The sequence below is a fragment of the Trachurus trachurus genome (genome assembly GCF_905171665.1).
Source record: "Trachurus trachurus genome assembly, chromosome: 9".
In the NCBI taxonomy this organism is placed as follows: Eukaryota; Metazoa; Chordata; class Actinopteri; order Carangiformes; family Carangidae; genus Trachurus; species Trachurus trachurus.
In genome coordinates, this window is record NC_139895.1 from 6,721,868 (window position 1) to 6,735,389 (window position 13,522).

General features: G+C 43.6%; 1 protein-coding gene across 1 annotated transcript in view; it reads left to right on the forward strand.

Annotated features, from left to right (window-relative positions):
• Window positions 1-13,522, forward strand: part of wdfy3 (WD repeat and FYVE domain containing 3) — a 178,009-nt gene that overhangs the window by 75,491 nt on the left and 88,996 nt on the right. Inside the window, exons 12-15 of the mRNA XM_083979941.1 lie at window positions 788-1,059; window positions 2,821-3,018; window positions 10,958-11,162; window positions 12,123-12,337. Coding sequence (XP_083836067.1) covers window positions 788-1,059; window positions 2,821-3,018; window positions 10,958-11,162; window positions 12,123-12,337 — 890 coding nt within the window. The remainder of the gene's footprint in view (window positions 1-787; window positions 1,060-2,820; window positions 3,019-10,957; window positions 11,163-12,122; window positions 12,338-13,522) is intronic.

Sequence of the window (13,522 nt, forward strand, 5' to 3'; positions counted from 1 at the left end):
TCCTCCTCTCTCCTCCTCCTTCCTCCTCCTCCTCCTCTCTCCTCCTCCTCCTCCTCCTCTCTCCTCCTCCTCCTCCTCCTCCTCCTCCTCCTCCTCCTCCTCTTCTTCCTCCTCTCTCCTCCTCCTTCCTCCTCCTCTTCTTCCTCCTCTCTCCTCCTCCTTCATCCTCCTCCTCTCTCCTCTCTCCTCCTCCTCCTCCTCCTCCTCCTCCTCCTCTTCCTCCTCTCTCCTCCTCTCTCCTCCTCCTCCTCCTCCTCCTCCTCCTCCTCTCTCCTCCTCCTCCTTCATCCTCCTCCTCTCTCCTCCTCCTCCTCCTCCTCCTCTCTCCTCCTCCTCCTCCTCCTCCTCCTCCTCCTCCTCCTCCTCTTCTTCCTCCTCTCTCCTCCTCCTTCCTCCTCCTCTTCTTCCTCCTCTCTCCTCCTCCTTCATCCTCCTCCTCTCTCCTCCTCCTCCTCCTCCTCCTCCTCCTCTCTCCTCTCCCCTCCTCCTCCTCTCTCCTCCTCCTCTCTCCTCCTCCTTCCTCCTCCTCCTCCTCTCTCCTCCTCCTCCTCCTCCTCTCTCCTCCTCCTCCTCCTCCTCCTCCTCCTCCTCCTCCTCCTCCTCTTCTTCCTCCTCTCTCCTCCTCCTTCCTCCTCCTCTTCTTCCTCCTCTCTCCTCCTCCTTCATCCTCCTCCTCTCTCCTCCTCCTCCTCCTCCTCCTCCTCTCCTCCTCCTCTCTCCTCCTCTCTCCTCCTCTCTCCTCCTCTCTCCTCCTCTCTCCTCCTCCTCCTCCTCTCCTCTCCTCCAGGCGTTGCTGATGGTGCTGCGTGAGAGCCACCGGACTCGGACCGTGTTCCGTAAGGTCGGCGGCTTCGTGTACGTGACGTCGCTGCTGGTTGCCATGGAGCGGTCGCTGTGCCAGCCCCCGCGCCACGGCTGGGAGCGCGTCAACCAGAACCAGGTGTTCGAGCTGCTGCACACGGTCTTCTGCACGCTCACCGCCGCCATGCGCTACGAGCCCGCCAACTCACACTTCTTCCGCACCGAGATCCAGTTCGAGAAGCTGGCCGACGCCGTGAGGTGAGAGAAACGCCACGGGATGTTGATGTGAATGTTTAAAGGGATAGTTAAACATTTTTGGCAAATCGGCCCATTGCCATAATAATCCCTATAGTCATAGCAGTAGGTTCGTTACCTTTAATTGTCGGTGCAAGCTGTTTTTAGAACGGTGGAGCAGAGCCGTGAGCTGCTCAGAGCTACGCTACGGAGACAAATGGGATTTCTTGGTTTCAAACTCGTCAAATACACAATCCAACAACTCCACAACGCTCTGGTGGACAAGTTGTGACCTGCACATTCACCACGCTATGAGATAATAACACAACGTTACCAGACAGAGTTGTTTTAGAGGGAAATGCAGAGACTGCTTGATGAAAAACTGTCCCTGAAGGCAACGCACATCAGCGGTTTTGCATGAATTTCCCTCTAAAACAACTCTGTCTGGTAACGTTGTGTTATTATCTCATAGCGTGGTGAATGTGCAGGTCACAACTTGTCCACCAGAGCGTTTTGGAGTTGTTGGATTGTGTATTTGATGAGTTTGATGAGGGGAAACCAAGAAATCCCATGAGCCTCCGTAGCGTAGCTCTGAGCAGGTCGCGGCTCTGCTCCGCCGTTCTAAAAATAGCTTGCACCGACAATTAAAGGTAACAAACCTACTGCTATGACTATTATATAGCGATTATGGCAATGGGCCAATTTGCCAAAATGTTGAACTACCCCTTTAAATCAGCTGTAATTGTGTTAAATTTAGATCCACTTTGCAATTTTTTCTTCTCTCACTTGGAACAGTTTGAGTTTTTTGAGGAATATCAGTTCAGAAAATGTTTTTTTATAGAGTCACTTCTGCAGTTTTCTGTCACTTCACAAGTTTGTGTGCCGCGAGTTTCCGCCAGAGTTTCTCTCTTCCTCACACAAACAGACACAGATTTCTTTTCAACAAACTGTTGAGATGAGCTGCACCAAACTAAACCCACATTTAACAGGCAAATTCACCCATCATCTCCTCTTCACTCCCGTAAATAATGAATGAAGACGCACTAAGAATAAGAATAAGAGTTAGTTTACTAATCCCCAACGATATCAGTGCTCACAAACCTTTTTCTTCCCAGCTTGAATTTCCCATAGGATCAATAAAGTATCTATTATCATTTTCATCAGTCAAAGTCCAGCTTTAAAATTGAATGACTCAATGAACTGTAACCAAAATCTGAAAACCACAGTTTCTTGTTTCACACTTTGAATTCTGACTAAATATTTCATTTCATTCCAACAGAGAATAAAGACATGGCCTATTTTGCATTTTTAATATCTTTTTTAAAAATAATTTTAATGTTAATTTTAGACAAAAAAAATCGACATTTAAAAAAAATGTTTTAGAAAGTACAACTTTAACGCTGCAAACAAGTACAATGAGAATGCAATTGTTTTTATAATAATAATAATAAAACATTTTATTTCATAGGCCCCTTTCTGTCACTCAAGGACAACTCATAATGAATAAAAGAAAGTGCTAAATAAACAATAAAAACCACAAGAATCTTTCTGCTTTGGCTGCTGGTGGAGCCGAAACACAGACAACAGCGCCACCCTGCCTCAGTGGTGGAAAGTGGAACTGCAGCTTGAGTGACAGAAACAAAGCCCCGCCTCCTTTTTAATGTTCTGTCACATATAGATACATCTTTCTTTTTTTGCTACTGTTATAATATGTACTTTTATTTTGAAAAGCCAAACTTTATCTCTGTTAACTCCTTTCCTCTTCCTCCGCTTCCTCCTCTCCAGACTGCTGGGCTGTTTCTCCGACACTAAGAAGCTGGGGCCGACGTCCGTCTTCCCCTCCAACGCTCAGCCCTTCCAGAGGCTGCTGGAGGACGAGGCGGCGCCCGGGGGCTGCGCCGGAGACAGCGTCTGTCCCACGCTCAAACACTGCAGCAAGCTCTTCATCTACCTGTACAAGATGGCCACCGACTCCTTTGACAGGTGAGCCAGCGCGTTACACAACCTGAGTGTTCAATATCTAAACATTAATGACATAAAGAGACACATTTATACACATGAAGAGGAAATAGACCGAATCGCATTGTTGTTTACAACTACTTCCGGGTAGAAAACCAGCACGTAATTTGAATGAGAACAGAAGAAACGAATGAGAGTTTAGCTATATATCATATTTTTCACGCCCTATCACCGTTTAGACAAATGATTGAAAAAACATTACTATTTCTGTGTGTGTGTGTGTGTGTTTTGTGTTGCTATGTGTGGTATTTATTCAGTTTGGGGGAATCACAGTGTCTAGAAAGCATCAGTGGCTCAGCTGACAGGGACAGCTAACGGCGGTAGCTAAGCTAACAGCAGCTAAGCTAACGGAGGTAGCTAAGCTAACATCAGGACGTCAGCTGTTAAAACCCTCCCGTTGTCGGACACGACATGAAACTACTCCAGTTAGCTCAGTCATGTTGTAACTAAGATATCCGCTGGAGAAAATATTTTTTCATGGAGCGTTTATTGAGTCACTGAGTTATTAAAGTTAAACAGGTAGCTAACCGTTAGCCCAGCTAATCTATGATAACCATGACGAATTACAGAAACGTGCACACATAAATAGTAATGTTTGTCCAATCATTGGTTTTATAGACTTTACAAACATCAGATTAGTCTAAACGGCGATATAGTTACATGAAAAATGAGATTTATAAAGCGAAACTCTCGTCCGTCACTACTGTTCTCATGCTGGTTTTCTACCCGGAAGTAGTTGTAAACAAGACGATTCGTTCTATAGGTTCATTCATAAAAATGATGTGTAGCAGTAGCAATCAGTGTGTATATTGCTCCTTAAATCAGGCCATAGCTGTTATTGATTACCAGTTTGATAAGTAAAGGATGTAGTGTAGCAGCAGACCAGAAACCTCACGTTGTTGTTGTTGGAGTTGTTAATGAAAGGCCTCATTTCGTTTCTCTTCCTCCTCATGAGGGACTGTCGTCGGCCTCCTTTGAATCTTAAATAAATTCTTCTATCAACATCTTTTTTTTTTTTTGTAAGATTCATAATCATGATCCAATTTATTAAGCCTGAGGGGAATTATTGTCAGAATAAAAACAACAACAGCAACACCGCTGTACAAACATGTATTTTCAAATGACCTAAAAAGAAACTCAAGCAGAAATACTGAAGCAAAGGAGGAAAGGGTCAAATCTTAAATCTCTGTCTCTGAGCCTCTCTTCTGATTGGCTGACTGTTTTTTGACTGATCCAAAATAAAAATAGATCAGATTTCAGAGTAAAACACTCAGAGAAACCAAATCCTGCAAAGCTGTTGGATGGATGGTGGGTCTAGGAAGGTGAGGGGGCGGGGCTTAGTGTGACTGCTCAGTTTGTGACATCACAAAGTGACAGGAAGTCCTGACGGCTGGTTTTAAGGCTCAGTTTCTGAATACAGGCTGTGTGCATTTCTCTGTGGACTGAGGCTTTGATACTTTCACAGTATTAATATAGAACCTAGAGCTGCTTTATAATCACACTACACATGGACATCTACCTTTATACTGTATGGAGCTTTAACACAAACATCTACCTTTATACTGTATGGAGCTTTAATACAAACATCTACCTTTATACTGTATGGAGCTTTAACACAAACATCTACCTTTATACTGTATGGAGCTTTAACACAAACATAAATAATAAATAGATAAATACTTAATATAGATTTAATAATGTAAAGAAAACACACATTTTAAGGTGGTCTAGGGTGGTTTAAGGTGGACTGGATTGGATCTAGACTTGTTGATCGCTACAATTCTTTTCCTCTGTTTCTTCTTCCTCTTCTTCTACTGTGCATGTCACCACCACCTGGAGGTCACAGTCACAAGCTGAGTGTGTGTGTGTGTGAGTGTGTGTGTGTGTGCCAACCCCTCCAGTGGTGGCTGGCTGACTCCTGGTCACCATGACAACAACAACGCTGGTTGCCGGTGGCGTGCGTGCATGCGCTCCAGCTGCAGCTCTTTAGATCCTGTTGTTCCTCTGTCGGCTTCTCCACTAACAGCTTCTTCTCCTTCTCCTCTTCTCTTCTCTTCTCTTCTCTAACCTCTGGCTGCTCATCCTCGGCCTGGGCCATCTGCACGGCTGCATGTGTGTGTGCGTGTGTGTGTGTGTGTGTGTGCTCGGATGTGTGTGTGTACCTATGTCCTCTTCGCACATTTGTTTTTTGTTGTTTTTTTATTCTTATGGATGTGTGATTGTCTTTGAATGTCTTTCTATGTGTTTTGGGTGTGTGTTTTCCCCTCTGTGTGTGTGTGTGTGTGTGTGTGTGTGTGTGTGTGTGTGTGTGTGTGTGTGTGTGTGCGCTGCCATGCAGTCGTGCGGAGCAGGTGCCTCCCTGCCTGACTCATGAGACCTCGCTGCCCTCGCCGTGGGGCACGCCAGCACTCGCCAGGAAGAGGTAGCTACAGCGCTCTGCCACTTTTCTCACCCTCATTCATTTCTTCCTCTGCATTTTCCATCGACCTCACCTGCTGCCGCTGCTGCTGCTGCTGCAGTCGACTCTCACACACACACACACACAAAAACACAAAAACAAAACAACGCCCACAAAACTAAACTGAGCAAATAATGAGGCAGGAGAGTTTCAGGTTTCTGTGCTTTTCTTTCCATTTGTAACAGAGTTCAGTTGAGGTTTGTTTTCTGCATGTGTTGAAGTTGTGTTCCATAATAACAATACTCATAATAACCTTTATTTATAAGATAATAATAGAGGATAATTCATGCATAAAATGAACTTTGTGATTAACAACAAACAGATTAAAATAAGACATTGGGAAACAATAGATAATAAAAAAAAACATATTGACAATAGGAAGGAGGAGATGAAACATCCATCAGGTGAAAGGTTTAAAGAGAGAGAATATAAAAGATAGAACAGAACTAAAACAGCAGGTTGAGATCTAATTAAACAGATAAAACAATAGATTAAGAGAAAGATTATTAAGAAATAGTGAGAAGATGTGTCTTTAAGTTTCATTTACAAGTTCCTAAAACCGACAGACAGACCGGTCCTCAGCTCGATCACGTCCACTGAAATTATTATTATGTTTTTGAACAATTGTTTCATCATCAGATATTTACCCAAGAGGCTTAGGGCCCCTGTGAAAAAAAAGTGAGTTCTGACTTTTTTCTCAGAATTCAGAGTTTAATGAATGAATTAAAGTTTATTTGAACACACAACAGAAGAACAAAAATAAAAACAAAATTATTTGGAGTGGGAAGAAGTCGAAGCTGATTAAATCAAACCCATTCTCTCTATATTGATTCCTATATAAGACAGTAGCAGCAGTGTGATAATATATACATATATGCATCAATGGTCCAAACTCTAAAGATTCAAGAGACAGAGAAACAAGAGCTGAAGAAATAAATAAATGTTCTACCAGAAAAAGAAAGAATCAAATTGTTTTGCATTTTTCAAACAAAAAAGTAAAACTTTTTACAGCTCTGTTGGTTTCACATGTTTACTTTATGTATAACATGTGTTTAATGCACAGATCAATATGATCCAACAGGACTGACTGACGTTGTGTTGCAGGAGTTTCTGTTGCTCTTAAAGAAAAATGGCTTCATCATCTACATAAACTGTCCGAAGCGTGAACATTGATTATTCCGTTAAAAATGGCCCCGAACTCCAGAGTGACTCCTCCTCCCCCTCCTCCTCCGCCTCTTCCTCCTCCTCCTCCTCCTCCTCCTCCTCCTCCTCCTCTTCCTCCTCCTCCTCCTCCTCCTCTTCTTCCTCCTCCTCCTCCTCCTCTGTGATGAATAAACCCAGTGAACTGTATTTCTTTTTCCTCTCGTCGTCTCTTTTCTCTCCACTTTGTTTGAAACGTTTCTTTACATCCCGACACAATCGACCAATTACCTTCAGATGAATGTGGCCATTTTTCTTCTCATCACATTCCTCCATGCTCTCCTGCCCCCTCCTCCTCCTCCTCCTCCTCCTCCTCCTCCTCCTCCTCCTCCTCCTCCTCCTTTTCCCTCTTTTTCTTCTCCTTCTTCTTCTCTCTGAAGTGGTGCCACCCTCCCCCTTCTTCTTCCTCTCCCTCCTTCTCCCTCCCTCCCTCCCTCCCTCCCTCCCTCCCTCCTCACCCCAGACTCTGCTACACTTTGAGTTTCATTTAGAAAAGCCGAAGCAGTCGGGGGGAGTTTGAATGTGCTGTAAGAGCTGTCAAGGTGAAGGAGGGAGGGGGGGGGGGTCTAGGTCTTCTCCACTGCTGCATAATTCATGAGTCGCACTCGTTCGACAATTAGTCCTTGTTTGTAAACTTCTATATGAACTCTCTCCTCCGTGGACTTCTTTTTTTTTTTTTAAATCCCTGATTTTCCTTCACATCCCAAACCCTCGAGCTTCAACAGACGCTAATTGCTCATGTTGGATTCAACTGGAAACAACAAACTGGTGCGATGATGATGATGTCGTCTCCGTCCAAACGATAAACAAACCGCCTGTGCGCGGGACTGGGAACAGGATTTTAAATTTCAGCGATCGCTGCTGCCGTGGTTCTGGTGTTTGTGACAAAGACACAGACACAGATCGGATTAAACAAATATTTTCATAATCTGCAAAAAAAAAAAAAAAAAACGTAGTACTTTGAATGTTGGGACGTCTGGTTAGATCTGTGAAAACAAACTACAAACACTGAGGTGAAACTACAAACCTGCTCATCACAGCAAAGTCAAGATTAAATTTTTTCGTATTTTTAATATATTTCTTAGTTTCCGTTTCCTGGGAGAGTCCACGCCTGTGTGAACTCGTATGAACTCTGGTCCTTGGCTTCTATCGCATTTTTCTCTAGCGCCGTTTTTCCTTTCATAGAGGAACTATGCAGGATTTGTAGCTTCACTATGCTACATTGTTACCTTAATTAAACAGCTTTGGAGTAATGTTGCTGGTTAAATCAATGACCTGTAACTTATTCCAGGGAGAATGGAGGCTCTCTGCCTTCCACCTACTGTAGCGTCTCTCTTATGTAACCTTTATCTACTGCTTTATTGATTGCTTTCTCCCCGGCTTCATTATAAACAAATGCACATGGCCGAGAGGAGGGTTAGCAAAACAGCAGAAAAGCGACTGTACTCGCATAGTTCCTCTTTAATTCTTCTCATTGTAGGAGCGAAATACTTTCTGCCGTGTTGCCTGACTTGATGGTCATTAGATAAACAATTAAAAAAAATAACAAACTCAACCCCCCCCCCCTCAAACAGCTATATAATATGCTGCACATGCTCACTGCAAAAACTTTCCAAGAATATTTGTCTTATTTCTTGTCAAAATGTATAATTTCTAGTCAAAACTAATCTCTTCCCACTTAAAATAACTTGTTTTTAGATCATTTTCACTTGTTTCAAACAAATTTTCACTTGAAATAAGTAGAAAAATCTGCCAGTGAAAGCAAAGTTTTTTGTGCTTGTAATAAGAAAGAAAAACTTACTCCACTATCAGATTTTTCTACTTATTTCAAATGAAAATATGCTTGAAATAAGTAAAAAGTGTCTAAAAAACAAGCTACTTTTTATGTGGCGAGTCTTATTTTGAGTATAATTTGATCTGTTTTGCCTAGAAATTACATTTTGACTAATAATAATAGTTTTTGAAGTGCTGCTCCTGTTTGCTGTTTGTTTTACCCAGGTCGGGACGGACCAATCAATGAGCCCCTCCTTTCAACCGCGTGACGTTGTTCCAAAAGTTTGGTGCGCTTCAGAAATCAGAGTGAAAGCAGAACAGAAACAAAGTTCTGACTTTCAGCTCCAGTCGTCCTCCAGCTTCCTTCTCCTCCTGCTGCACCGAGAGGCCGATTAAAGAACTACGATGATGTGATTGTGGCAAAGAAACCAAAAATAAACAGAGATTAATGACAGTGAAAGAGGAAAAACACCGTCATCTTTCACTGCGACGTCTCCACGCCGCTCAGCTCTCCTGCACCTGTTGCACAAAAACACTTTTAATGAGGATTTAACTTTAAAGTCTGAGTTAAGTTTAAAGTTTTCTTTACTCTTATGATTAATGAATCACTTAAAGTGAGTTTAACCTCAGTGCCCAAAGTAGGAAAACTGCAGCACAAGGAGTTTATGGTTATAAATGAGGAAAAACAAACCTTTTATTAATTATTATTTCCTTTATTTTACCAGAAGTCCCACTGAGATAAAAAGACACACTGACCACATATTAAAATACAACATAAAACACACACTAGATCTCGATGGCCTCTCTAGAAAAACACCTGCATGTCTCATTTACCTCCTTCTGACTTTCCAGATGAAGTAAATTCATCTAATTTTAGATCTTTCTGCAGATTTATTCCACGTTTGACCTTCGTCCTCTTGTTTTTTACTTAATGAGGCGTCGAGCTCGGTGTAAAAATGGAGGATTTTCACATTTCTCCTAACGAGCCTGTGATGCTGCGTTGTAGTTTGTCCTCTCAGAGTGAAGGCGATAACTCAGAAGAAGTGTGATCATGTTAGTTTCCCTGCTGCACCTCTCAGCGCTTCATGCTGACTGCAGCTCTTTTTCCAGCTCGCCGTCTCTCTCTCTCTCTCTCTCTCTCTCTCTCTCTCTCTCTCCTGAGGCCGGATTTGCCACTCTGTAATTTGCATCGCAGCAACGCGCCTGTTTTGTCTAATTGCCCGACTGCGGAGCTCCCTGCGCAGGAGGAGGAGGAGGAGGAGGGGTTTTTATTTTTCTCGGGCGCCTCGGTTCGGATGAAACGACGGTCGGTCGACTGACACGGTGAAGTGTGAAGACGGCTGACTCATGTCAAACTTTAAAAAGCCCGAGTCAAAATTCTCACGATGATGGCGAGGGGATGTAATTACCTCCGCCCTCGTTAGGGAGAGCGTTTCCACTGAGCTAAGAAATAAAAGTTCTCCTCTGGGAAACTCTGAATATTTAAATCTCTGTGAGCCACTTCCATATTTTACTGTAGAGACGAGAGAGTGGATTTTCAAAATAATGGTCACTCCAGTCTCTCTTATAGAATAAAACTTTGATTTTTAACATTCTTATATTAAAGGGATAGTTCAACATTTTGTCAAACTGGCCCATTGCCATGATCCCTATAGTCACAGCAGTAGGTTCGTTACCTTTAATTGTCGGTGCAAGCTATTTTTAGAACGGCGGAGCAGAGCCGTGAGCTGCTCAGAGCTACGCTACGGAGGCTCATGGGATTTCTTGGTTTCCCTCATCAAACTCATCAAACACACAATCCAACAACTCCAAAACACTCTGGCGGACAAGTTGTGACCTGCACATTCACCACGCTATGAGATAATAACACAACGTTACCAGACAGAGTTGTTTTAGAGGGAAATACAGAGACTGCTTGATGAAAAACTGTCCCTGAAGGCAACACGCATCAGCGGTTTTGCATGAATTTCCCTCTAAAACAACTCTGTGTGGTAACGTTGTGTTATTATCTCATAGTGTGGTGAATGTGCAGGTCACAACTTGTCCACCAGAGCGTTTTGGAGTTGTTGGATTGTGTATTTGATGAGTTTGATGAGGAAAACCAAGAAATCCCATGAGCCTCCGTAGTGTAGCTCTGAGCAGTTCACGGCTCTGCTCCGCCGTTCTAAAAACAGCTTGCACCGACAATTAAAGGTAACTAACCTACTGCTATGACTATACGGATTATGGCAATGGGCCAATTTGCCAAAATGTTGAACTATCCCTTTCATAAATGTGTTCTCTTAACCATATTAACAGGCGTCTGCAGCCCCCCCCCCCCCCCCCCCCCCCCCCCCCGTGATAAAATACTACACACTGTTTTATTTGTCTCTATGAACTCTGTTGAGACTGTTGTGTCTCTGTGGAGAAAAATAACTTCCTGCTCTGAACTAACTTTGACGTTTCTCTCTCTCTCTCTCTGTTCGCTCCCAGACAAGGTTACTACGGCACATCAGGACCCCCCGCCCCCGTCAAAGCCCTCACAGACTCACTGAAACTACACCTGACCAACCCAATCTCCTCCTCTTCCTCCTCTTCGTCGTCGTCGTTATCATCCGACATGGTGGTCATCCACCCCGGCGCCGTCCTGGCCATCCTGGACCTGCTGCCCTCGGTCTCCTCCGACAGCCAGCCGGAGGTGAGGAAGCTTCCTCTTTCCTCTCAGAGAGGGAGGGGGGAGGGGTTAGAGCAACGTTTGACTGGAAAAATACGCAATTTTATAATCTATTGTAGTTACATAATCATCCTGACCCCTTTATTAATCAAACTTTAAGTTAAAGCTAGGCTTAAGACTGACTTTCTAAGGCTGAGTTGCTCCAACACGGTTTTATTTTATCTTAAATAAACTCTAATCTGCGTTTAGTAAAACCAGATTTGAAGTAGGTTAATTCAGGTTTAAATTCTGTAGCAAAATCATTCATCTTAACAGCACTTCCTCCTTTGAGAAACAGCACAGTGAAAAAGCAAGAGACTGTGTGGCAGCAGCTAACTGATGATTGATCAGTTTTTGTTTTTTGTAAACTAGTATTTTGACCAAAAATAATCATCTTCATCAATTGAAGAGCTCGATTTTGGTCGATGCATCCACCCCCCAACCCCCAAAAAACCACAACCATTGTACAAGTTGAACCTCCTCAACTGGCAGCTCAAAGTTGAGACTAGATGACCGTTTCAAATTCAATTTAATTAAAGTTTTAGTGCAACCAAATTGACTTTAGTCTTGGTCTAAAGCAAAAAGAAAGGTTTAGAAATTATCTGAATTTCAGACTAGTTTGATGCAGCAGAAATTCACCTTAAACCAGAATTTAATCTGGTTTAAAAGTTAAACCAGTGACACTGAAATAGATTAAGTTATAACACTATAAAATGTTCTGGGTTAAAATCTACAATCTTTCTAAATGCTGGAGATATTTTGGTTGAGAAGTTATAACTGTTTCTGTTATGTTTATAGTTAATCCAGCAGATTAAATACTTGTCAAAGTCGAGCTACCTCCTCACACTGCAGCTAAAATCACATCAAAATCCAGCGTTGCCATAATGAATCAGCCACCGACCGGCAGTATTCAAGCTTGATTCCCTCCCGTCTCTCTCCCTGCAGCACGCTCTGGACCTGCAGCTGGCCGTGGCCAACATCCTGCAGCTGCTGGTGAACAGTGAGAGGAACCAGCAGGTCCTGTGTGAAGCCTGCCTCCACCAGCGGCTGCTGCAGCGCTGCAGCCAGGCGCTGGGCGACGAGGACCACCCGCTGCACCCGCCGCTGCAGAGGATGTTCGAGAGGCTGGCCTCGCAGGCCCTGCAGCCCATGGCACTCAGGTACCGGACCGTATGGCCTCTGGGGTTTAGACCAAACTAAACTTATAGGGGAACTCCGCAAATCCAGTTGCTTTTCTGCTGTTTTGCTAACCATCCTCTCCTCCATGTGCATTTGTTTTCAATGAGTCAATGGAGCGGTAGATAACGTTATGTTACCATGTGTATATTTGTGTAGTCTTATCTGTCAAAAACAAGAGATTATGGGTTACGGGTGGTTTTCAGCTAAGAGACACTAGGTGGAAGGCAGAGAGCCTCCATTCACCCTGGAAAAAGTTACAAGTTATAAATTTATACCTGCTCTGAAGCTGTTTAATTAAAGCAGAAGTAAGCGATGCGGTCGTTTTGGCTAACTTCTTGTCAGCCGATGGAGTTAGCAGTCCCCGCCCTCGTCCCTACGTCACCACATTCACGCGCATCCCTTGGCTGCACACACAGAGAGGACCGCCCCTTTATGCCGTTCTCTCTCCTCATTGGATAAAGGTTGTAGGATACAAGGAAAGTTTTCTCCTCGGCTCAGAGCAGAGTGACTGACAGACCCGTGTTTCGGACCAAACACTCTATATAAGTGATTGCTGTTGGAAGATATAACTATTTAAGACTTATATTAACACAAACATTCCGCTTACTTCTGCTTTAAGGTAAAAATGTAGGAGAGTTTAGGTGAAAATCCTTCATAGTTCCTCTTTAACTTTTTAAACTCAAACATCAAACATCAAGTGATTAAAATATAACAAAAACACAGACAGAAGTTCTGTAGCCACATTAGCACCTGTAGGGAATCTCATCCCACACAACAACGGTCCTCTCTGTTGGATTGTGTTGAATTGTGTTTTGAGTTTTTTTCTTGTGATCTGTCGTGGTGGCGGTGGCACCAGATGGAGGTCCGTGCTGCTACCGTCTGTTCGGTGGCCATTTTGGAGCATCTCAAATTCAGATTGAGCTTCCTCATCAAGCTCGGCTGTAACGAGGCTCAGATGGTTTTACTCTGAGCCCCAGTGCTTACATTAGCATGCTGATGTGCTGATGTTTAAAGAAAAACTTCACACTCCCCATGTAAATGTTGCCTTTTGATGACCTCAGCGAGTTCGAACTCTCACCTCACCGCAGTGACCCCACACACCGCAAAGGGGCGGGTCCAGAGCGCTCATTTGAATATGCAACATTTAGCATTTTTATCATGCTAAT